Consider the following 25,720-nt stretch of genomic DNA (forward strand, 5'->3'; position numbering starts at 1 on the left):
AGGAGGCTCTGCTTTGTGCTGCCGACCTCGCCGAGCGTGTTGTTGCAACTGACTGAGTGACTAGGAGAGAGGGAGAGAGTGTGTGTGTGTGTGTGTGTGTGTGTGTGAGAGAGAGAGAGAGAGAGATTAGTTCACACACAAACACATCTCTGCCTCAGGGAAACACCCCTCTCCCTCACGCCCTCTCTTTTCTCTTTCCTTCCCTCCCCTTCTTGTCTGTTTTATTCCTCTCCCATCAGATCTTCTCTCTTCTTGAAGATTCTACTGCACTAAATCATTTCCACTCCCACTTTTTTTTTTCTTTTTTACCGACCGTCCTGCTTGGTTTTCAGTTTTGAACCATCTCTTTTGTGTGTCCCCCCCCCCTCATATTTCCCCCCTCCCTCTGTAAACCCATAAATAAGTGACAGAGAGCTGGCACACACGGGGGCAACCAGACATCATGTCTCTGACGGGGTTTCTCCTTGGAAACTGTTGCCTTACGTTCGACTTCATATCAGCGAAAAATTAAATAAATGTTGTTGGTTTTTTTTAGATAAATGAGAGAGCCACCTTCCATGTTTTTCCTGCCTCTGAATTGACTAATGTGTGTGATGGAATAACGGAGCAGTGGGCGAGAGCAAGGAATCATTTACAAAAATAAATTTAAAATCCTCTCAGGGACAAACTGCTTGTCAATGGTTGACGAGTGTGACTGACTCGACAGTTTTCGGGTAAATGTCCTGGTGTGTCGTGTTCGTCAGGCTTCTTTCTCTTTCCACCGATCTTTTGCAGACGTCTCCACCTCGTCGAGTCATTTCCGAGACCTCAAAGTGTCCAAATTCTCCAGTTCTCTAGTTGTGTCTTTGAACAAAAACACAATTAGACGGCATCTCTAGAATCTCGCAAGTAAAAAAATAAAGGAACGTTGTATAATACTAGAGCTGCAATAGTTAATCGCTTAGTAATCGACTATTTAATTAATCTCCAACTATTTTGACAATTCAAATAAATCGCCTCAAGTCGTTTGTATGAGAGGATAAAGTCAATATTCTCTGATTTCAGCTTCTTAAATGTGAATATTCTCTGGTTTCTCTGCTCCTCTGTGACAGTGAATCATCTTGGGGTTTTTTTTGGGGAAACACGATTGTCATTTTTTTAGCCATCTTCATGGCCCAAACAACTAATCAATCGATCAAAGAAAAAAGAAAAAAAAAATCGACAGATGAATCGATTATGAATCGTTTGTGTCAATTGTTTGAAACAAGATTAACAAAAAGAAATAAAAAAAATACCCTCACTCTCCACCTGCTCCCTTACGGATTCTGTCAATGAAAAAGTATGATTTCTTTTTTTAGTCGTGCAGTTTGATTTGAAGCTGCCGTTTCCAAATCAATGCTGCAACATATTGCGATAAAATAAGAGGCCGATCGCCTGATGGAACAAAGAGAGCTAATTGAAAAAGACAGCAATCAGTTTAACGTTGGGCAGACCCCTACTCAGCTCCTCAGTAAGCCCATCACAGCGATTCACAGAATTTAACTTCAGCCTGCTAATCTGCTCGAGATCCACATTAAAGTGCTCCTGGGGGGGCCGAGCGGTGGGTGGTTGCGTTAATGTACAACGCAGTCCGCTGAAGTATGCTTTTGCTTTTCGAGTCTGCAAACTCTCCGGCGCGATGCGCCTAGAAGATACAACGAGTGAGAACGAGGCTGACGCACAGATTTCAGCCTTAAAGGGACAGTTCAGTGACTTTGAAGTGGGGTTGCAGGAGTTACTCACGCGGACTTCGTATGTCACCTCATGGAGACGGTGATCAGCGATGTCATTTATCGGAGTTCGGAGGAGAAGTGGAAGTAGCGTAAGTCTGAGTCCCACTGTTGCAGAGGGGACCACCGAGTGCTTACCTAATGCTTCAGTTTTCCGCCAGACGGACGTTTAAGTTTGTCCTTCAGCGTACAATTGAACGGATATCTTTCTTTTAGGTAAGCATTAAAAAATGTGGCGACAAAGAAGTTTTTGCGTGGTCCCCTCTGCAACAGTGGGACTGAGACTTACGCTACTTCCACTTCTCCTCCAAACTCCGCTGAATGACATCGCTGATCACCGTCTCCATGAGGTGACATATTAACTGTGCATAAGTAACTCATACAACCCCACTTCAAAATCACTGAACTGTCCCTTTAACCCTCCGTCGTCTGCGACAGAAAAATGCGTCATGTTATAAAAGTCCTCATAACGTTTGATCAGTTTATGCAGCTTACGGTTTGTTTTGACGGGAAGCTAACGCTAACGCTAACGCTAACACTTTTGTGGCGACCGTGGCCCGTTCAGAAGATTTGCAGCGCGGCCTGGAACTTCAGTGTCTGTTCGGAGACTCTGTACAACACGCCCCACGATGATAACTCCAACATTGAATGACTTTTATGCTCAATCTTATCCCGTTTTCCAAGACGTAAAAAGGCTGCTGTTGTCGTGAAGGGGACTTCTAGCCGTCCATCTTAGATCCACTCGACCAATCAGAGGCTTTGTTACAGACTTGTACCAATCAGACGCTGTTTTGTCGACTGGTTTCGAAAAAAAACAAAGATTTAACACTGAAAACAGGACCTCTCACTCCTCCTGTTTACTCCTCCTACTACTACTGACACTCCGCTGTGTCCTCTGCAAAAAGTGATTTTCTTGGGGTTGAAAAATTAAAAGGAATTATTCATAAAAGAATGTACATAACATTTGATTTGCATCAGTAAGAATGTTTTGGATTGTTTAATCTTATAGCCAAGGCTCCAAAGAACAGCTTTCAAGAGGGAAACGGTGTGTCATTATAATGAATGTCTGTGAGAAACAATATCCGTTTTGTTTTTCTTCATGGTCATATAACTATTCATACATTCACGTGATATCACTGAAGCGTGCATATTCTGAAAGCCTAGGTTGCCCTCAAAAAAAGGAAAGATGCATATAACTTGAGAAAGAAAGGAAATGTGTATTAACGTGCGTGTTCCTGACATCGGGCATCGTGTAAACATTAGGAGCTGTTTCATTGAGATGAACGTTTTGTGGAGGCTAATTTTTCCACGAGACGATTTAATTGAATGTCGAATTACTACTACTATGTGTTGGAGGGCGGAGCCAGAACAAAGTGAAACTGTCCTGTTTCTTACGGACTGCAGATTTACACCGTGTGCAGTGTGCGGGCAGGGTGAGTATGTGTGTGTGACTTCGTGGGGGAGATGAGCGACCGGATTAGACGGAGCCCCCCCATCTCTCGGAAACATGGCTCCTCCACCAGCCGAAATATGGAGCGTATGAGCCTCTGTTCTGTGACTGTCGAGGGCGTTGAGCGGCTCCTCTCTCTCTCTCTCTCTGTCTCTCTCTCTCTCTCTCCAAAACAAAAACACTGGCCCCCCCGTTGAGTGTCTCGGCGGGGGGGGGGGTGCACTCACCGAGCCATCTTCTTCTCCCTCTGAGACCCCTGGGAAACGCTCAGCACCACCACTCCGCCCCTCCTTGCCAGTTTCCAACACCCCCCCGCCGCCTCTCCCCGCGGCCTCTCTCCGCTCGCTCCCCTCCCTCCGAGGCCTCGAGTTAAGTTTCGTTCTGATCTGCTGCTCCGATCGACCCCCCCCCCCTCAAAAAAAATATTCCTCTCCCTTTTTCCCGTCTTCCCTTTGTCTTCCTCTCCTTCCTGCCCTTCTAGCTCTCTTGACGTCTCTCGACCTCTGACCTGTCACCTCCTCAACCCGCTTCTTTTTCGACAAACACTACATCTTCTTTCTGTCCGTCTCTCTTCTCTTCTCCCCCTTTTTTCCCCCTCATTCTTTGTCATTTTTCTCCGCTTCCAAGCGGCAAAAAAGTAAATTTGCCGCTCGCCCGGGCCTGTGAGGAAAAAACACCCAGGGGGTCGGTGGCTCTGCGAGGCGACATCGCGGAATAAATAAGCATGGGTAATTTGCTCCGAACCTGCAGCCCCTTGTTGTTGTTTTTTTTTCCTCCTTTTCATCCTCCCCGTTTAGAGAGAGAGGAGATAAAGACACAATAAAAATGGTGGGAGACCCTTCACAGAGGCTCATTACATGGTTGTCAGTGAAGTTTTCTCACAGGGCTCTTTGACAGATCGCTCGGCCCCACTTCGCTCCGTTTGTTCCCTTTTCAGAGCAAATTGTCTTTATTACTTCCCCCTGTTTTCTCCAGAAGCTGTGTGTTTGGATCAAAGAAAAACGAATCTCATTTAAGGAAGTAATGAACCGGCAATTGTGGCCGAACCGAGGCAGATCGTCGAGAGCAAAATTGCGAAGCTTATCGTACAGAACTAACAGCTATTAGCACTAATGCGGCACCACACACACACACACACACACACACACACACACACACACACACACACACACACACACACACACACACACACACACACACACACACACGGCCCCGTGAGGCTGACGACGACTAAGTTTCCAGTTTCTTCCAAAAAGCAAACTGGATGTGGTGGATGTGTCCGCCCCTCTGCTACACACACAAACACATTAATTCACTCTTGGTGCCCCTGGTACTCGGTCAGCCTCTCGTGCCCCTGGTACTCCAGTTCACACAGGCTCTGGAGCCACAGCCAGCCGCTCGTGCCCCTGGTACTCGGTCAGCCCCTCGTGCCCCTGGTACTCCAGTTCACACAGGCTCTCAGCCACAGCCAGCCCTCTCTGGCTCTGGCTCTGTCAGACCAGGGGGGCCCTCCAACTGGGAGACCCTGGCCCTAACGCTGACGCTGACGCACAGCTCTGATGGATCAATGTGTCCCGACGCCGTCCCGGAGGCTCTTTCCCTCTGCTACACACACACACACACACACACACGCATGCTGCTCCATTCAGGGCCCGGCGAAGGAAGCAGGTGAGTGCGCGGCCAGGTCAACTGTGAACATCTGGGATTTATTAATAATGCAGGACGAGAAGCAGCCCCTGCCACTGCAGACCTGGTGCACTCCGACTCGGCACCTCCGCGCCCCCGGCCCACCGCTCCGCTGAGCGACCCCGTCACCCGACACAGAACCCGGGAGGAGTTCACACACACACGAGGGGACCTTGTGTGTGTGTGTGTGCCGGGGAGGAAAACCTGCCAGAACACCATCGGAAAATATGGTTGATCGTAGCTCAAAGGATTGAGCGGTGAGAACAGTTAAGCACTCGGTTTAGTCATCCCTTCCAGGATTCAAGCTACAGCTAGAGGAAGGATTTTTGCATTTTGGGGGGGGAGAGAAAATCTTCGGGTGCGGTCGAATTGTCCTTCCTGTCGTCTTTTCCGATCTACTGTTCCTTGGCCTCAGTGGAAAACGTCACGAGGTCACGGAAAGGTGTCAAGGAGGACTGATAAGACTTTTTAGGAAAAAAGTCGACAGCGCTGCTCAGAGAATCCGACTCGACTTTCACTAAACTACGTCGTCACGCGACGGTGGATGTTGTTGATGCGTCTGTCGTGGTGAAACTACACATTTCCGAAGACGGACGACAAAAAACTCAGCGGCTCCGTCAGCGTGTTTCAGTGTTTTACCACCGTGTGACATCACATGTAAATGATTCATATGTCACAGTAACTAACATGATGACGTGCGTCTCTTCTGGGTCATATTCATACTCTTCTTCTTCTTCTTCTACTTCGGATTGAATCGTTTACGTCCATTCAGGGCGCGTCCCGTTAAATATCACTGCCGCAATGAATTGTGGGTCGTCTACGTCTCCTTTCCTCTGGCATAGGAAGCTCCGGTGTACCCTATGATGAAGGAGATAGGTAAGGAAGCATTGAAGCTCCTTTCCTATGCATTTAGAGAATCCGAACAGCTCTCATCACGGCTGCCGATGAAATACTTCCGGGTCACCTCAAGATTTAGGAAACTTCCCGAAGGCAATTCGACAATTTCGACCGCACCCTTTGAACCAGCTGCTGACTTGAGATATATATATACATATATATATATATTTTTATTTTTTTTAAAGCTCAGGGTTAGCACAAGTGTTGTTAAGGTTTTTCAGAGGCAGGACCCAAATGCAGAGTGCAAATTCAAGATAATAATTTGTAGTAAAAGGGAAAGAAAACAGACTTACAGTGTCCAAATTAAAAGAAAAACAAAATACAGCTACGGGTGTCCACGGACATAGGAACAGAGCAAGTGACGCGGAGGACCAGGAGCACAAAGACTAAATACACCGGGGAAGATTGAACACAGGTGAGACTCGTTAGGAACAGGTGCGGTGCGGCCAATCACAGACACACACAAGAAAATGTAAAGTGACAGGCAAGCGACGGGGAAACAGGAAGTGCAGAGACGCGAGGAACGCGGCTTCAAAATAAAACGGGGAAATAACAAACTTGAGCGAAATGAACACGGGTTAACAAAGGTAACTTAACTAAAAACCTAGACACGAGGACAACTGAATATAATCACAAAAACAAACTCAAAGTGACTAAATAGTCCGCAACCAAAATATTTAAAAGTGACATATTTCTCGTGAGGGCAGAATCCTTTTTTTCTTTTTACACACCTCCAACTTCCATCAGTCTCTTTCACTCACTGCAGCTGAGAAATCCAACATCTTGCTTGGCACATGAAAAGAAAAACTGAGGAAAACTGCGCCTGAATACGTCGTCCACTTGGAAGTTTGACTGGTATGGATTTTTATTCTTGGGGGGAGACGTCTCGGCTCAGTCGAGTCTGGTCGCTGCTTGTGTTTGGTTCCTTTTCCAAAAAAATGTGTATGAAAACTGGCAAAAGAAGTATGCAGCCATTACACCACACACAAACACACACACACACACACACACACACACACACACACACACACACACACACCCTTCTTGACGTCTCCGACAGTGTGTGTTGGCAGGGGGTCTGTGCTACATCCTAGAATAGATGTGAACTGTCATCCAAAAAGATCTACATGCAGCGATTCAGAACTGAGCACGAAAGGCCTGCAGTGTGACTGTAGCTGCTCAGACTCAAGGATACGCTCACACACACACACACACACACACACGACAGGCCAAGTTCTGGTGGCTTGTCACCGAGCGTAAGTTAGCGAGACCGAACTGCGGAAGAGGCGATGGAGCCTAGTCGAGAGGCAGAGGCGCGAGAGGAGAGAGACAAAAAGAATCACACATTGTAGTGAATTAAACCTCACCTGAGCCGCCGGCGTTCCGCCTTTAGCCTTGATTGTCTTGTTTTATGTCGAATATCTTTAATATTGTGTCTGATGTGAAGTTCTGTCTCACAGACGGTTGACCTGAGAGGTCGGACGGCCTCTGCGGGAATGCCTTAGATTGGGATGTTTTCCGTTTCGTGACGATCGTGTCCCTCGCTTTGGGATAAGATGGGTCTTGAGACGCTCTACATTTCCAATAAAGATAATAATGACTTCTATAGTGACATATAAGCTTATTATCTGCCCGCTCCTCTTTGGTATGATACTGAAATGCTTCTATGATACTTGATGACTATGATAATAGATAAAATGTATTATGATTATTATTATTCATTTTCTTCTTCTTCATTGCCTCCATGTGTTTTAGCACCACCATCTGTCAGTCAGTGGAATTGCGTGAAATGGCTGCGGGAACGTGCACAGGGATCCGCTTGTAAAATCGTTGCTCCATAGTTCTAGTAGAGCCACCGTATGTGGAATCAGAGACTTTCTAAATTCGGCAACCTCCGTTGATGATTTTGCTAAATTGTATTTAAAATAAATAAAAACATATGCCATGAGGATAAAAAAAATGCAGCGATGAGATCAATTAAGGAATTATAGTGGTTTGACTACTTTGATTGACAGCGTGGTTTATCAACCATGGCTTACTTACAAAATTAAAAAAGGCAGCTCATAAAAATAAAGGACTTAAGTTCGCTTGCTTCAGCAGAAAAAAGCTCTTGTTATTGTTGTTCACGCGGCTCATTGTTAATTTTCTCTGTGTGAAGCTCTCCCTCGGCCCCAGCACAGGGCATTAGGTGTGTTGTGTCTGGAGCCCTTGAGCTTGGAGATGCTCCACGATGACGCTCCTCCGAGCCTTTGTGGCTCGATGAGAGGGGAGGAAAGAGGTCAGGTAAAGAAAGAAAAAAAAGAAGGAAAGAAAGAAAGGAGAGGTGATGAGATGAGAGAGGAGAAAGGAGAGCAGAGAGAAAATGGAGGGAAGAGGAGAAATCACAAGCGGAGGACACAAGGGAGCAAATGAAAGAGGAAACGAGGGGGAGGGTAGTAAGGAGAGGAAACAAGGAAGGAACAACCGATCATCTGATAATGGGCGGGGTCTGCACAAGTGACGTGGACGGAGGGCGGCTTTTGCGTAAACAATCAAGATGGCCGCCGCTGATGAGTGAGCATTTCGACTCAAAGTCCCCTATATATTTATTTTTAGATTTTTTTAAATTTATTTTTTTATACACTTCTCCCACAAAAATGGCAACACTGGTTCACAGACGCTGTGGAATCGTCGCCACAGACAACACGTGATTGGCCTGCGTCTGTTGGCGGAACGCCTCTTAGAAAATCCCCAAATTTAACCGAGATGTCCCAGACTAATACGCGTTTGAGTGTTGGTGTGGCTACGTTTACAGGCTACGTTTGCAGAGGGGAACCCCCCTCCATCTTCAAGAAAGACTCACCTCTTCCCAGAGCACCCCCTCTCCCTAACACCTCTAACTTGCCTTACGAGCACATATCCCGTGCACTTCTTTGCCTGATCTCCTGCACGTTTAGCACTCGGTCCTCACTCCAACTTGTGCACTGAGGCCTCACGCTGGCGTCAAGTCAGCCAAAAGTGACTGTCTGACCAACTTTCCGGAACTCGGCTCCACCAACCAGGTTCAACTTCCTTGACAATCTGTCCTGACGATCTGAAACTTTTCAGAGCCCCGTCGGCCTCCAACCCTGACTCGTGTGTAAGTGTCTACACATGTCTCACCCGGTAAGGGTTTTATTCAGTCCAAGCCCCAAAGAGGATCTGATAGGATCTCTCTTGTACCACCACCCCCCCCCCCCATGTCAATTAGCTAACATGTTGATGTCAGCACGGTCAGTGTAATCCCCGTCTTAATGTACCGCAATAAACCCCCTTCTTCCTCCGCCCTGCCTCAGCGAGATGCTCTCGCACACACTCCGCAGTTCCTGAGGGAAGCAGCCACACAATGACATGACAGGATGCTGCATTAGCTCATAACAGCATTACCAGCGGCTGAGTGAAGCTCTCCGGGGCTTTGGAGGAGACAACTTTCTGACCCATGCAGGCAAAAGGCTCCGATTTATACGAGTGATGGTCAGAGTTGATTCTTGAGAGCGTGGACGAGTTTCGTCTTCAGGAGGAAGATTGAATTCAGCCACTTTGGATCGGATGGTTCGCAGCTCAGACACGGTTTAGTGCAGGCCTGGATCGAGACCCTCTGTGAGGAGGTTCGGATAATGAACCGAGCAACACAAAGAGTTTATTTACCTCACCATAGGCACACACAAGTTTAGACTATACCATACAAGGTTGAAACTAGTCTTTGCAGACAGACATCCAACACCCAGAAGATATTGCTTTCTCCTGGCATGGCGTTATCTGTACCATGACCTTGACCTACACTTGAATCTTCTTCCCTAGAAGCGAAGGCATCTCACCACATGTGTACACCACAGTTGCTTATCGCTGAAGGGGAAGTCGTGTGCGTTTGGCCTCCCGTTAGTCACTCACGCTCAGGTGTCACTTTGCACAAAGCGAGACTGAACCGCTGAACACAAGTCACCATTGGTTACCTAGACATTGGCCGGTTGCACCGTTGACCAGAACCGAGGTAGACAAGACCGGACATACAATATTAACAAGGACATGTCTTGCCACGGCATATAACGAACACCCAGCACAATAGACAACAACAGGGGGAGCTCAGGATCGTCTGCCGATGTACCTGAGTCGCAGAGAGTCGGCCTCTAGGCCTCTGGACCCGCATCAATTATTAGAGCACACAGGAGGGCCAGAGAGGAGCTGATCAAATATTCATCTATCAACGCTCTGACACTGAGGAAAGTTTCTGCTGTTCAAACACACACACACACACACACACACACACACACAAACACACACACACACTGTCGCTCTCTTTACTGCACTGAACCTGAATCAGTTACCTGCAGCTGAAAAATCCATCTCCTGCTGACCCCTAGTGGCGAAAGATTGCCATGTAATATCTGATGATGAGGTGAAAGATCACACACAGGTGACCGGATTTCATAAAAAAACAAAAACATTTTCAATACTTACATGTTGTCAATTGTAGCAATAAAGATAGAACAGAGACAATCTGGATGACATTCTCTTTCAGCAGATATCTTGAGGGACCAGAGGCCAATTTACTAATATTGCATTATATGTTTTAATTTTTGAATAGCTTTCATCTGTTTTTGTCTTAAAACCCATACAGCAAATTATGAGAGGGACCTGGATGGAAAGAGACACGCAAGTCAAAAAAAAAAAAAAAGGAGTGTAAAAAAGTTAGTTGGAAGATTATGTGGAATGCATGTTGGAAGACATTAATGTATCTGCAAAAATCCACACAGTTGTACAAGTGTTTATGAGTCACCATAAATTTCACCCTCACTGGATGTTTCCTGTTTTCGCACCATTCTGAGACCCGTTGATTGGGTGGTAATCCAAATAGTTCAGAAGTACTCAAACCTGGCTGCGTGGCACAGACAATCACAATAATCACCATGGGTCACATTAACTGAAGCTCCTGACCTGTATGTGCGGGATTTCATGCTTTGCACGGCTGCACCACGATTGGCTGACTGGATAAGTGCATGAATACGCAGGTCGAGGTGTTTCTGATAAAGTGCTCGTAATATTAAGATTATCTCTACACGCCGACACAAAGTTAACACTTCCAAAACCTCAGCATTTAAACTTTGTAAACACAAACTCTAAAGAAGTAAATGAGAAATGTACTGTATCATATCATGAACCAGTGAGACATGGAGTCAAAAGTGCAGGTACAAGGATAATAAAGTCATGCATGAGAGCTGTAGTCAACAATAAGCAGTAGCACCATAAAAAAATTACGATCAGATCAATAAAGTATCTACCATGGCAATGACTATGTCTGGTTCACTCTTAAAAAATACATACGACATACTTAAATTAACATAAACAGAGACAAACACACATCGTATTAATTTACTCTGAAATCACGCTGTAAATTAGAGTCATCTTGAGAATCTGATGTCACTTTTATTTTGTATCTCCACCTCATGTGTTAGACTACAGACTTCAGACAAACAGGGGCTGCAGTGTTTGAGTCTACACTGAATCTAAGCTGTGGATGTCAGGGTGCACAGGTCGTAGTCCACACCTTGTGTTGTGTAAACGCAATAAAAGCAGATATCTGATGTATCGTCATTAATGATTAACCAATGAAAACGTTTCACGGCACAGAAAGCACACTCTGTCATTGCTGAACGGAGCCAGTGGGACGTCAAGACAGTGTGGGAGATCTGTGAACTGAAAATTTCAATTCGGTGAGTCTTCCGTCAAAGGACAATCGAAAACAAGGAAAATGGCTGAGAGAGTTTCGCTCGTCAAAAGTTTCCTGAGTTGCCATGTGTGTTCAGAAACCTTCAGCGATCCTGTATCTCTGGACTTCAACCACAGCTTCTGTTCAAGCTGCCTGCAAGGATTCTGGGAACAGGCCAAAAGTGAAAACTGTCCGATGTGTAAAAGAAAATCCTCCAAAGATTTTCCAGGAGTGAACTTTACACTGAAGGAACTGGCTGATACCTTCACTGGGAGACATGAAGCTGCATCATCAGAGACAGAAAAAGGAAATAAGTCCCTGACGGTGTTGTGTAGTAAACATGAAGAGGAGCCCAAATTGTTCTGTAAGGATGAAGATAGAGCTGTGTGTCCTGTCTGTGATCCTTCTCTGCACCAGAGTCACAAGTTGGTTCCTATAGAACAAGAAGTCGCTGACCTGAAGGAGCAGCTGAAATCTGACTTAAAGTCTCTCCAGGACAAGAGGGATGAATATGAAGAAGTGGAGAAAACGTACAATGAATAGATTCAACACTCCAAGAAGCAGCTGTTGTTCACAGAGAAGCAGATCAGAGCAGAGTTCAACAAGCTCCACCAGTTCCTGAAAGAGGAAGAGGAGTCCAGACTGGCAGCTCTGAGGGAGGAAGAGGAGCAGAAGGGGAAGACTGTCAGCAGAGAGTGGAAGAGGATTCAGGAGCAGATCTCCTCTCTGACAGACAGTATCTCTACTGTCAGAGAAGACCTGCAGAAACACAACGTGTCGTTCCTCAGCAGTTATGGATCCACTCAGGCCAGAGCCAGAGCCCAGAGCTCGCTGTCGGAGCCTCAGCCGCTCTCAGGAGCTCTGATAGATGTGGCCCAACACCTGGGCAACCTGTCCTTCAGGGTCTGGGAGAAGATGAAGGACAAGGTCCAACTCAGTCCCGTCATCCTGGACCCAAACACCGCACACGCCCGTCTCTATCTGTCTGATGATCTGACCACTGTGAGATGTGGAGACACACTTCAGCAGCTCCCTGACAATCCAGAGAGACATGGTCGCTGTCCCACTGTTCTGGGCTCTGAGGGCTTCAGCTCAGGGAAACACAGCTGGGAGGTGGAGGTGGGAGACCATCCTGACTGGAATATAGGTTTGACAAAACAGTCAGTTGACAGGAAGGGAAAGTTATTTCTTTCACCAGAATATGGAATCTGGTGTTTACATCATCGTCAAGGAAAATACACCAATGGTGTTGGTGTGAGTGTGACAGTGAAGAAGAGTCTCCAGAGGATCAGAGTCCAGCTGGACTGTGACGGGGGGGAGGTGTCCTTCTACGATGCTGAAGACATGAATCACCTCCACACGCACAGAGACACTTTCACTGAGAAACTCTTCCCATATTTTTCAGCTGGTCGGGCTGGTGATGCTGAAACCACTGAAATCAGAATCAGTGACGTTTCTCTGGTATTTTAAGTTTTTCTATCGATGTCGTGTGAGATTTATTTTAATCTAAACTCATCGTCACACTTCTCACCCAACTTTTTTTCTGATTCAATATGTTGTTGACTTAAATGAAAATCATTTATTAACATGTTTTGTTCAATTAATGATTGTGGCTCCTGCGCTTGTTGTTCAATTTAATTTACTTTCTTTGTTGGAAAAAAGAAAAATATTTCCACAAAATGCTGAAACGATGTGACGTCATCAGAAGACAGACTTGTTTTGTGCATTTATCTAATGAACTGAATGTTGTGATTGTTTTAGTTCTGTGACAGTTTCTTCATTATCGGTTTTAGTTTTTGATTTTTCTTTTCTATGAATTTGATGACTTGTGGATCAAGACATACAAAGATCATGTCTGTATACTAGATACAAGTACAGACTGTTCTCTTTAAGATCAGCATGTTCTTTTTAGCTAGGTATAATACATATTTTTCTGACAGGATCTGTTTAATCTTTGGCAACAGGTGTTTCAAAATAGCCTGGTTTCTTTTCATGAAGTGTATATTAATGTGTCTGCATACTCTATTATTTTTGTACTGAACACATGATCAATAAAATAACGGGTGAATGGAAATGTGCAGGTTATGATGATGAGTGTGTTGTCCATCTTAGAAACAGTCATAAATCAAATCTAAAGATCGATCAACTTTAACCTTGCACTATTCCACTACATGATTTATGCTAAAAGAGGAAGTTTGATTTGAATTCATAAATAATAACACATTGAACATTCTCCTCAGTTCATATAAATATTTCTTTTACACTTTGGCCTTTTTGCATTTCACACATTTCACACCAACAGAAGTTCTGCAGCCGCTGATTCGTGGTGTAATGTGAAGCTGTAGCACCATGTGGACACTGAGAGAAGAGAGGAAGAACTGAGCGGTTGTATATGTAGACAGAGATGTGATGGGTGTCAAAAGTTAATCTGCTCTTTAGGAGAATTCACTAATCATTCGGTTCTTTAAACCAGTTCGTTCAGTCAGCAGGACTGTACAGCGCCAACACCGTGTGTGAAGGATGTAGAAAGTGAAAGTTCCTCACCGAACTTACACGAGAGCCTCATTCCAGCATACATGACATTACTGTGTATCCTACTTCATGTATGTTTCAGGGACAACATGCTCACCTAGTCATGTCAGAATTACTGACTATAATCTGACAGTATGTGGATGAAAGGTCACAATTTTTCTTGTTAGGTTCACAGTTTGTTCAGTCTGGTTATTTTAAACATTAAACATTGAAATCCCACTTTCACCTTTGTTTTTCTTTCCACATTCATGTCACTGCATGATGGGACTGAGAAGTAAACATATCAGAACATGTGTTGTACATGATTAAAAAGCAGAACTTGGGGTTGATTTGAAAGCACTGACTCAGCGGCTTCGTTTACAGTTAATCATAAAAACATTGAATCTATCTGGATTCAATGAACATGTTCAACGCATTATGTGCTTCCTGGTGCAGTTGCTGGATGGGACATGAAATGCTGTAGAACCGGTTTAGTGTCAGCCAGCCTGTGAAAGTGTTCCCTCCTCCCTGGAGGACGAAAGAACAAACCTCTGCTTGTTTTGTTTCTTTTCATTGTGTTTATTCAATGCATTGAAAAAGAAGAGATTACAATGATGAGAAATGTTGTATTTCATTTTGTTTTCTCTCAGAGGGGTCTACAAAGAATTTGTATTGTACATCTGCTGGTAATGAAATCACACTTCCTGCTGGTAGTAATTTAACCAATGACAGACGGCGGTGAATGAAAATGAAAGCTGTAAAAAAGGCCATGCCTGTATGCACGTACTCTGTTAGTGTTTGTGTTTGGCAGAAGATGTATTTAGTTGATTTCAATCTATTCATGTGATGGGATTCAAAGCTGACTGTTAGCCTGTAATGGTATTTCTGAGTTGTGTCACAGTATTCTGTTGTGCATTTAACTTGCTTGAATTTGTGTTCATGTCCATGCCCTTCCTGTAAAGCAAGTGCTTATTGATTAATGAGTAACTGTCATATGTTGCAAGGTTTGAATGTTCGTCCAATTCTTGATACTCATTAATTGAAATCCTATCACACAATCCCCTGTTGATGCGAGGATCAAAGGCACTACACACTCCTGTGATCCAGCACACACACACTCCTGTGATCCAGCACACACACACACACACACACACTTTGATCCAGCACACACACACTCCTGTGATCCAGCACACACACACACTCCTGTGATCCAGCACACACACACACACTCCTGTGATCAGAGTGATCAAAGGCACACTGACTCCTGTGATCTGGGATCTAATCGCATATAAGTGGTGAATCCTCTAAGAAATTCTCTCTCTCTGATGAACTTTGCATTTGGCTTGCTGAACTGGATCTAGACAAACAATCTGCATCCCGCCTTTGTCCGCACTCTCACCGGATCACCAATCTAGTGATGAACTTTGCATTTGGCTTGCTGAACTGGATCTAGACAAACAATCTGCATCCCGCCTTTGTCCGCACTCTCACCGGATCACCAATCTAGTGTCCTGGTCCGAATGAAGTGACCGTAACCTGGTGAGTCTGGCAGTTGAATTAAGATACAAGGGAGATGGCAGAAAAAAATGCTCTTTTTGAAAACTACCTGAGTTGCCATGTGTGTTCTGAAACTTTCAAAGATCCTGTATCTCTGGACTGCAACCACATCTTCTGTGCAAGCTGCCTGCAAGAATTGTGGAAACAAGCCAAAAATAAAAACTGTCCGATGTGTAAAAGAAAGCCCTCAAAAGATTATGGAGTGAACTTTATACTGAAGAAACTGGCTGATACCTTCACTGGGAGACACAAAGCTTCAGCAGCCAAGACAGAAAAGGGAAATAAGTCCCTGATGGTGTTGTGTAGTAAAAATCCAAAAGAGCCCAAATTGTTCTGTAAGGATGAAGATAGAGCTGTGTGTCCTGTCTGTGATCCTTCTCTACATCAGAGCCACAAGTTGGTTCCTATAGAACAAGGGGTCGCTGACCTGAAGGAGCAGCTGAAAACTGACTTACAGTCTCTCCAGGACAAGAGGGACGAATACAAACGAGTAAAGGAAACGTACAATGAAATGATTCAACACTCCAAGAAGCAGCTGTTGTTCACAGAGAAGCAGATCAGAGCAGAGTTCAACAAGCTCCACCAGTTCCTGAAAGAGGAAGAGGAGTCCAGACTGGCAGCTCTGAGGGAGGAAGAGGAGCAGAAGGGGAAGACTGTCAGCAGAGAGTGGAAGAGGATTCAGGAGCAGATCTCCTCTCTGACAGACAGTATCTCTGCTGTCAGAGAAGACCTGCAGAAACACAACGTGTCGTTCCTCAGCAGTTATGGATCCACTCAGGCCAGAGCCAGAGCCCAGAGCTCGCTGTCGGAGCCTCAGCCGCTCTCAGGAGCTCTGATAGATGTGGCCCAACACCTGGGCAACCTGTCCTTCAGGGTCTGGGAGAAGATGAAGGAGAAGGTCCAACTCAGTCCCGTCATCCTGGACCCAAACACCGCACACGCCCGTCTCTATCTGTCTGATGATCTGACCACTGTGAGATGTGGAGACACACTTCAGCAGCTCCCTGACAATCCAGAGAGACATGGTCGCTGTCCCACTGTTCTGGGCTCTGAGGGCTTCAGCTCAGGGAAACACAGCTGGGAGGTGGAGGTGGGAGACCATCCTGACTGGAATATAGGTTTGACAAAACAGTCAGTTGACAGGAAGGGAAAGTTATTTGCTTCACCAGAATATGGAATCTGGTGTTTACGTCATCATCAAGGAAAATACACCAATGGTGTTGGTGTGAGTGTGACAGTGAAGAAGAGTCTCCAGAGGATCAGAGTCCAGCTGGACTGTGACGGGGGGGAGGTGTCCTTCTACGATGCTGAAGACATGAATCACCTCCACACGCACAGAGACACTTTCACTGAGAAACTCTTCCCATATTTTTCAGTTGGTTCGTCCGGTGATGCTGAAACCACTGAAATCAGAATCAGTGACGTTTCTCTGGTATTTTAAGTTTTTCTATCGATGTCGTGTGAGATTTATTTTAATCTAAACTCATCGTCACACTTCTCACCCAACTTTTTTTCTGATTCAATATGTTGTTGACTTAAATGAAAATCATTTATTAACATGTTTTGTTCAATTAGTGATTGTGGCTCCTGCGCTTGTTGTTCAATTTAATTTACTTTCTTTGTTGGAAAAAAGAAAAATATTTCCACAAAATGCTGAAACGATGTGACGTCATCAGAATACAGACTTGTTTTGTGCATTTATCAAATTAACTGAAAGTTGTGATTGTTTTAGTTCTGTGACAGTTTCTTCATTATCAGTTTTAGTTTTTGATTTTTCTTTTCTATGAATTTGATGACTTGTGGATCTGTTTAATCTTTGGAAACAGGTGTTTCAAAATAGCCTGGTTTCTTTTCATGAAGTGTATATTAATGTGTCTGCATACTCTATCATTTTTGTACTGAATACATGATCAATAAAATAAATGGTGAATGGAAATGTGCAGGTTATGATGCTGAGCTATGAGTTGACACAATTTTCATTTGAAACTTTCAACCTCAGTTTTCACAAAACAGTAGCTTATAAATAAACCTAATATCATCTCCTCCACATTCATGGACAGGCTGCCCAAAACTAATTATATTTACTTTTTCTAACATGACATGACAAAATATCTGATTGCATATATACACATTTGAAATAACCCAAAATATATGAGGAACACAACACTGTGTGTGTGTTCATCTTAGAAACAGTCATAAATCAAATCTAAAGATTGATCAACTTTAACCTTGCACTATTTTACTAAATAATTTACCCTAAAAGAGGAAGTCTGATTTTGTAATTTTAGAAAATAACACATTGAACATTATCCTCAGTAAATATAAATATTACTTTTACACTTTGACCTTTTGCATTTCACACCGATTAATCTTGTAATGTGAAGCTGTAACACCATGTGGAGTCTGCTGGTGATGAAATCACACTTCTGCTCGTAGCAATTTAACCAATGTTGGAGGTGAAAGATAATGAAAGATGTAAAAAAGGCCATGCCTCTATGCACGTACTCTGTTCGTGTTATTATTTGGCAGATGGTGTATTTGGTGTATTTGTATTCATCGAAGTGATGTGATTTAAAGCTGACTGCTAGCCTGTAATGGTAATTCTGAGTGGTGTTACAGTATTCTGTTGGGTACAGTTGTGTGCATTTTACCTGCTAGATTTGTGTTGTTCATGCCCTTCCTGTAAACCAAGTGCTTCTTAATTAGTGAATAACTCTCATATTTGCAGTTTGAAAGTTCATTTCAATTCTTGATACTAGTTAATTGAAATCCTATCACACAATCCCCTGTTGATGGAAGGATCAAAGACACACACACACACACACACACACGCTCCTGTGATAGAAGTGATCAAAGGCACACACACTTCGAGATCTAGCACACACTCTCCTGTGATCAAAGTGATCAAAGGCACACTCCTGTGATCTGGGATCTCATCGCACATAGGTGGTGCTGAACCCTCTCAGAAATTAAGTCATTCTCTCGTTTGGATTTTTACAGACACATATATACAGAAACTGTGATGGACTTTGCATTTGGCCTGCTGAACTGCATCTAGATAAACAGTCTACACTTTAGAACTGGACTCTGCATCCCGCCTTTGTCCGCACTCTCACCTGATCACCAATCTAGTGTCCTGGTCCGAATGAAGTGACTGTAACCTGGTGAGTCTGGCAGTTGAATTAAGATACAAGGGAGATGGCAGAAAAAATTGCTCTTTTTGAAAACTACCTGAGTTGCCATGTGTGCTCAGAAACTTTCAAAGATCCTGTATCTCTGGACTGCAACCACAGCTTCTGTGCAAGCTGCCTGCAAGAATTGTGGAAACAAGCCAAAAATAAAAACTGTCCGATGTGTAAAAAAACAACCTCAAAAGATTATGGAGTGAACTTTATACTGAAGAAACTGGCTGATACCTTCACTGGGAGACACGAAGCTGCATCATCAGAGACAGAAAAAGGAAATAAGTCCCTGACAGTGTTGTGTAGTAAACATGAAGAGGAGCCCAAATTGTTCTGTAAGGATGAAGATAGAGCTGTGTGTCCTGTCTGTGATCCTTCTCTGCACCAGAGTCACAAGTTGGTTCCTATAGAACAAGAAGTGGCTGACCTGAAGGAGCAGCTGAAATCTGACTTAAAGTCTCTCCAGGACAAGAGGGATGAATATGAAGAAGTGGAGAAAACGTACAATAAAATGATTCAACACTCCAAGAAGCAGCTGTTGTTCACAGAGAAGCAGATCAGAGCAGAGTTCAACAAGCTCCAGCAGTTCCTGAAAGAGGAAGAGGAGTCCAGACTGGCAGCTCTGAGGGAGGAAGAGGAGCAGAAGGGGAAGACTGTCAGCAGAGAGTTGAAGAGGATTCAGGAGCAGATCTCCTCTCTGACAGACAGTATCTCTGCTGTCAGAGAAGACCTGCAGAAACACAACATGCCGTTCCTCAGCAGTTATGGATCCACTCAGGCCAGAGCCAGAGCCCAGAGCTCGCTGTCGGAGCCTCAGCCACTCTCAGAAGCTCTGATAGATGTGGCCCAACACCTGGGCAACCTGTCCTTCAGGGTCTGGGAGAAGATGAAGGAGAAGGTCCAACTCAGTCCCGTCATCCTGGACCCAAACACCGCAAACCTGTATCTCTATCTGTCTGATGATCTGACCACTGTGAGATGTGGAGACACACATCAGCAGCTCCCATACAATCCAGAGAGATTTAATAGATGTATCATTGTTCTGGGCACTCAGAGCTTCAGCTCAGGGAAACACAGCTGGGAGGTGGAGGTGGGAGACCATCCTGTCTGGAATATAGGTTTGGCAAAACAGTCAGTTGACAGGAAGGGAGAGTTATTTCATTCACCAGAATATGGAATCTGGTGTTTATGGCATCGTTATGGACAATACACCAATGGTTTTTGTGTGACTGTGACAATGAAGAAGAGTCTCCAGAGGATCAGAGTCCAGCTGGACTATGATGGGGGGGAGGTGTCCTTCTACGACCCCAAAGACATGACTCACCTTTACACTTACAGAGACACTTTCACTGAGAAACTCTTCCCATATTTTGCAATTGGTCCTGCTGGTGATGCCAAAACCACTGATATGAAAATCTGTCAAAGTGAGATTTGTCTGGGATGGAGGTAGGGATTTTAAGTTTTTCTATCAATGTTGTTTGGGATTTATTTCACTCTAAACTCATCATCACACTTCACCAAACTTTAAAAAAAAACAAGATTTGTTGTTGAGGTTCATCTAACGTTTGTTATCCAAAATGGTGTTAATGTAAATAACTGAAAACATGTACAACTCATCGATTGTTTTCGGGTGAAAATAGAACACTTACTACATACATGCACTGAATTCACTGTGTATTTAGATGATTAGAAGAAGCCAGGTCAACAACAGTTGATCCAGAGTAGTAACAGCTCTACTAAATGATGAAACTGATCTGTCATCAGATCAAGTGATAAACCTTTATCACAGGTTCAAGTCGAGGATGATTTTTCAACAATAACTTATCAGCCTGATAAGCAGATTTCTGTTGTCGTTCAACCACTATATTGACTGTATAAAAATAATTTGTAATTTTGCGATTTTTATTTTTTAATTTGATCATCATGTTTTGGATCGTAAGATTTTTTGATTGATTATTATTTCTTCTGTTGCTCAAGATAATTGATCCGTCGGTGGGGGTCACAACCATTGTTTCAGTTTTTGGTTTCTACTTGGGGCCTCCATCGTTTAACCTTCATATGCTCCCGCTTGGACAAATCATTAATGACAATTTTATTTGTTATCACCTCTATGCTGATGACACCCAAATGTACTTAGCCATCTTACCTCACGATTACGGTCACCTGGAATCTCTCTGTCAATTGTTGGATGTTTCAAATTTTCCTTCAGCTGAATAAGGACGAAACTGAAATAATCACATTTGGAAAAAGGCAGGAGAGACTTAAAGTTGCCACTCACCTTGACACGAAAGGACTTAAAACGAAGAACTCTTTCTAGCCAAACATAGGGACCTTATGTCAAAACACGATTTACAAAAACAAATTCATGCCTTCATTTCCAGCAGGGTAGTCTACTGCTCCTCACAGGCCTCCCTAGAAAGTACTAGAAAGTACTGACCACATTACTCCAACCCTCAAGTCCTAACACCAGCTTCCAATAAATCACAGAATTGACTTTAAATCACTGAAATACCTTCAGGCAGAGCTAAACATGGCGAAGCAGTTTTTAGCTCACATGCTTTTTGTTAACTGATAGTTGGCATAGTCGGGGCCCAAGGCGTAGTATAATTTTACTGCAGTGACTGTCTTCCACCAAGAAAGGTTAAGTAGAACAAATACTATTTTAATATATGCTATTTTATGTTCCTATTCTATTTGATATACTTCTATACCTTTTGTTTTTACTCCCTCTCATGCACTCATATGCTATTTTATGCTCCCATTCTATTTGATATACTTCTATACTTTTGTTTTTTTAATTCCTCTCATGCATTCTCTTGTAATGCACTTCACCTTTTAATTTATTGTATTATTTCTTGATGTTCTTTCATCTGCTCATTTGCAAAGCTCTGTGAATTAATTGTGCTATATAAATAAACTTGCCTCACCTTGCCTTGCCTTCTGTGTGAAATGAATTATGTAAAGTGTTTTTTTCTCTTTTTTTTATCAAAATGTGTGTATGCCCAAACTATAGTTTTATAGGAAATCTTCACTTATATGTTTTTCTTTAATTAAGATTAATTAATGAGGATCTCTCCTGCTCTTATTCAATTTAAGCTACTTTCTTAGTGTAAAGAAAATATGAGCACAAAATGCGGAATGGGATTTCACATCATCACGAGACAGACTTCACAAATCAAAGCTGTTTATCATCCAGCATATATATATATATATATTTATATATGCATAAACAGTACTTTACTTTTGATATGTAAAGCCTATTTGTTGAAATGTTCTTTTGAAGCAACAACTTTTATTTTGCAGCAAAATAGTTTAATTTAATAAAACACTATGATTTTTCTCCTCCACCATCTTGCGTTGTTATAAACATCGTTTATATTGTTGCAATTTTTCTTTTTTTGTATATAATATATAAAATAATTTTCCATGTGTGCCGCTCTTATTGTGAAAAAAACACCATCGCTTCAAGCGGAAGCACATTGTTAGCAACGCGTGAGGTAAATAAAAGGGCCCTTAGTTACACCGATGTCCGAAAGGTATCGTTCTCGCGTTGGAACACATTTTTAAAATGAAAAATTGATTTTTATATATAATCAATATTTGTATTCTTTTTGTATTCCCCTGGTGTCGATGTTGCCTCTGCGAATAGCTTGTAGAAGTTCATATCAGAGCAGGCTAGCAGCTAATGTTAACAGCTAGTCAACGTAGCTAGCTAAGAAGCTACTGTGTGTGTAAGCTACATGTTGGCCTACACATCAAAACAAAAAAACAATAGCTCAAACAACGTCGTTATTAATTCAATCTGATATCCTGCAAATTGCAAAAGTACCCCAGGGTGATGTGTAAATGTTTTGACAGTTTAATATCCACATTTAAAGAGATACATTAGTTTTTGTCTCACCCCTCTCTGAAGAAGAACTCTTATTACCATCGTGCATTCACTTCCTGCTCAGGCTGTTTGTAATCCAGAAGCATGTGTTGCCCATTTTATCATTGAGATATTACATTTGTCACCTAATAGTTTCTTTTCATATTCAGATTATCTCCCTGTAATAAAAGCTAGAGCCGATATGGATTTTTTTGGGGCCGATATCGATATTGGGGAGTAGAAGGTTTCCGATACCAATATATTGGCCAACCACTGTAGGATCAAAACTGCTGTGTGTGTGTGTGTGTATATATATATATATATATATACACATACATATATATAAGGGCTCGTTAGGGTTGGGGTTAGGCTTCACAAATCAGGTTAACTTTCATCCACAATCTTTTATACAGGCATGAGGAATAAGGTGTATAAGAAAAGTGACCTTCAATGACTTCTGCTTGGTATTATATGTGACATACAAAGAAATAATATTTTTTTAAATTAAAGTTAATTTGACTTTTCAGGGGGGCCGTGGGCTCCAGTGGTAGGGGTGGGGCGCCCCCCCAATTCAATAGTAGGGGAAACAGCAGTTGGAGCCTACAATGGTTGGCTAGACACCGTAGCATTTTCCGAATGAATTGCTGCCCATCAACCGCCATCACGTGGACATTTCAAGCGACAGGAGCTGCGTGTTTTTTTGTTTTTTGTCGCGAGAGGCGACGTTCGGCACTTTTACCTCAGCGCGCAGGACTCCTTGAACAACGGGGCAGAGATGGATGACAGCGTAAGGAGTCAATTTTAGATATTTGTATTATTGTGAAGCTGAAATTAAAAAAAAAGATAAATTCCAGTTGTAACATTCATCATATAAGATGATTCTAATACAGATAGTTGACCACACTTTGTCACGTCTCTCAGCTGGATGCAATACCTCCAGATGACTCTGGAGATAGGCCGTCTCTACACACTGCTATTCACGTACGTTCACATGCTCCATATTAAACTATGAACTCTGCATAAATGGCTTCTGTTTCTGTCTCTACACTTCTCTACACTCTACCCCCCATTAATTTGATAATTTTCACATCTTCTTTCCATCTTTTCCCTTTGTTTATTTTTGTTTTTTACTGTCGCGGGCACATCACAGGTTTTGTCGAAAAACAACGAGACCTGTGATGTGCCAGAGGATCCGATGCCGGCAGCAGAATCAGAGGTGGTTCCCTGCATTTTAGAATTTTATAGTTACGTAATCAAACCATGAAGCAATGGAAACAAATTGAAACTACAAAATAAGTTTTAAATGTCATTACCGATGGTTCAAAATTTACTTTTTTTTTTTACAAACAGGCCATTTTTATACAATACACTGATCAGCCCCATATAATAAAACCAGTTTTCTACATTAAATTGTTTTGACCTTTTCCAGAAAAAGGACGACAGTTATCCCAGTCTCGACTACTCCCCTCACAGTGATAGGGACTTCTCTGATTTCCAATCTGACATTGGCTGGAGCTCGTCAGAAGAATCCATTTACAGCATTTCCCCGAACCCAGTCGACGAAGGACGTCGCCGCGGGCGATCAATGGCTAAGCAACAAAGTTCTTTGCCTACGGACAAAGTTGCAAAAAAGTCGCCCGCAGCTGATCGGAAGACGTTCACCGAAGCGGTAGTGTTGCCGACCTCGAACAAGAAAGGGTACCGCGTCTACGACAGGATGAACTACTGTCTGTTTTGCTCCAAGCCGCTCTCCAAAATGGCTCGGCATTTTGAGCAAGTTCACAGTGACAAAGCAGAGGTCGCAGTCGCATTTCAGCACCCCATGAATTCCAGGGAAAGGCGGAAGGTCTATAGGTCTGTATTTGTGCACAACAAAGACATTTTGAAAACCGGGAAGGGACTGCTCGCTATCCACAAAAGACCACACCAACCCGGACGACCCAAGGACTTTCTTCACTGTCTCTATTGCCCGGAGAAAGTGAAGAATATAAGCGAGTCGCAGTTCAGAAGAAAGCGCGTCGCGGTGTGCGCTCCAGATCTTGGAAGATCTCGGCGTGGGCGACGGTTCTAAGGGTGTCCTGTGCGAGATGATATACGACGACGTCACACAAGCCGCCATCGACAACAAGATCTTGCCGCAGTTCGGCGAGCACATGTTCAATCAGTACGGCTCCGATGTGAGGAATCATGATTACGTGAGGCAACAACTTTGTCAGCTTGCGAGACTTGTGCTCGAAGCTAAAAAAGACAAGCCCGCTGACGAACCTGGAGAACTTCTTTTACCCCTCGAGCTTCCGACGTGGTGTCCGCGGTGAAAGTCCTGTCGGGCTACAACCCAGAAAAAAAAACGTTTGTGGAGGGTAACGCATTGAAGTGTGGCGATATAAAATGTATTAATAAAAAAATTATATATTTTTTTTTTGAGCTGTAAATTTACCTTCTGTGACGGTTCAGTCTTCTACACTGTGTTTTGTTATCATGTTTGACATTTTAACACAAATTGCCAATAAAAAGTGCTGAAACAAAAGTCGCCAATTTATTTGTGAACAAAAATGTGTGTTTTTCACACAACACTAGTTTGTCCCCAGTCCTTTCCTGTGTGAATGTCAACCATAAACAAGTTCTTCTTCCTTCTTTTTCTCCTCGTAGAATGGGAAGTAGCGCGTGATTCTTGAAGCAGTTGTTCTGTCCATCAAATGTCATAAAATGGGTCCCACGAGACAATGTTTTGTTTTGTCCACACCAAAAATATTCAGTTCGCTGTCACAGAGGAGCAAAGAAACCAGGAAATATTCACATTTAAGAAGCTTAAACTCATACAATTTTTACTTTTTTCCCCATAGAAAATACTTGATTAATCGATTATCAAAATAGTTGGCGATTAATTTAGTAGTAATCGATTAACTGTTACAGTTCCAAGAAGAAGAAAAAAGGAATGGCAGGGAATGCCATTATAATCTATAAAAGCTAGAACCAGAGAGATTTTATTTTATTTTTTGTTAAATTTTTATAAAGGAAATTTCAGACCAAAGGGTTATAAAAGTATTCAAAGTTATACAGCTTTGCTGATGCATATTTCTTTTTTTCTTTTTTGTA

The 25,720-nt window shown here is 43.1% G+C and overlaps 4 protein-coding genes and 1 pseudogene across 7 annotated transcripts in view; 4 read left to right on the forward strand and 1 right to left on the reverse strand.

Annotated features, from left to right (window-relative positions):
- Positions 1 to 18,377, reverse strand: part of hs3st1l2 (heparan sulfate (glucosamine) 3-O-sulfotransferase 1-like 2) — a 36,747-nt gene extending 18,370 nt beyond the window's left edge. The window contains exons 1-2 of the mRNA XM_035639301.2: positions 18,226 to 18,377; positions 1 to 60 (exon numbers count right to left, since the gene is read on the reverse strand). The exon at positions 1 to 60 is cut by the window's left edge and continues 206 nt beyond it. The gene's annotated coding sequence lies outside the window, so the exon portion shown is untranslated. The remainder of the gene's footprint in view (positions 61 to 18,225) is intronic.
- Positions 10,392 to 15,757, forward strand: LOC118313659 (annotated as a pseudogene).
- Positions 15,551 to 17,510, forward strand: LOC124849323 (zinc-binding protein A33-like). The gene has a single exon (XM_035639298.2). It carries the CDS (start codon positions 15,591 to 15,593, stop codon positions 17,013 to 17,015), a length of 1,425 nt encoding a protein of 474 aa, XP_035495191.2. The 5' UTR covers positions 15,551 to 15,590; the 3' UTR covers positions 17,016 to 17,510.
- A 66-nt stretch (positions 18,378 to 18,443) lies between the features above and the next one.
- LOC118313657 (nuclear factor 7, brain-like) lies at positions 18,444 to 21,687 on the forward strand. Its single transcript, XM_035639297.2, has one exon. The coding sequence runs from the start codon at positions 18,773 to 18,775 to the stop codon at positions 20,204 to 20,206; it is 1,434 nt and encodes a 477-aa protein (XP_035495190.1). The 5' UTR covers positions 18,444 to 18,772; the 3' UTR covers positions 20,207 to 21,687.
- A 546-nt stretch (positions 21,688 to 22,233) lies between these two features.
- LOC118313664 lies at positions 22,234 to 25,145 on the forward strand. 4 transcript variants are annotated; one of them, XM_047329325.1, is made up of 4 exons: positions 22,234 to 22,253; positions 23,152 to 23,411; positions 23,546 to 23,605; positions 24,054 to 25,145. In XM_047329325.1, exons 2-4 carry the CDS (start codon positions 23,400 to 23,402, stop codon positions 24,693 to 24,695), a joined length of 714 nt encoding a protein of 237 aa, XP_047185281.1. In that variant the 5' UTR covers positions 22,234 to 22,253; positions 23,152 to 23,399; the 3' UTR covers positions 24,696 to 25,145. The 4 variants fall into 4 exon arrangements, with proteins under 4 accessions (XP_047185281.1, XP_035495200.2, XP_047185280.1 ...); XM_035639307.2 differs by having other exon boundaries at positions 22,235 to 22,292; XM_047329324.1 differs by lacking the exon at positions 22,234 to 22,253 and having other exon boundaries at positions 22,321 to 23,411.
- The last annotated feature ends 575 nt before the right edge of the window (positions 25,146 to 25,720 follow it).

The sequence above is a fragment of the Scophthalmus maximus genome, chromosome 19 (genome assembly GCF_022379125.1).
Source record: "Scophthalmus maximus strain ysfricsl-2021 chromosome 19, ASM2237912v1, whole genome shotgun sequence".
NCBI lineage: Eukaryota > Metazoa > Chordata > Actinopteri > Pleuronectiformes > Scophthalmidae > Scophthalmus > Scophthalmus maximus.

What these genes read in the sequence shown, in the direction of transcription:
- LOC118313664 (XM_047329325.1), top strand. An exon ending in CTCTACACACTGCTATTCAC is followed by an intron (nt 23,606 to 24,053) that starts GTACGTTCACAT and finishes GACCTTTTCCAG; the next exon opens with AAAAAGGACGACAGTTATCC.
- LOC124849323 (XM_035639298.2), top strand. Translation starts at nt 15,591, where the DNA reads ATGGCAGAAAAAAATGCTCTTTTTGAAAACTACCTGAGTTGCCATGTG.
- LOC118313657 (XM_035639297.2), top strand. Translation starts at nt 18,773, where the DNA reads ATGGCAGAAAAAATTGCTCTTTTTGAAAACTACCTGAGTTGCCATGTG.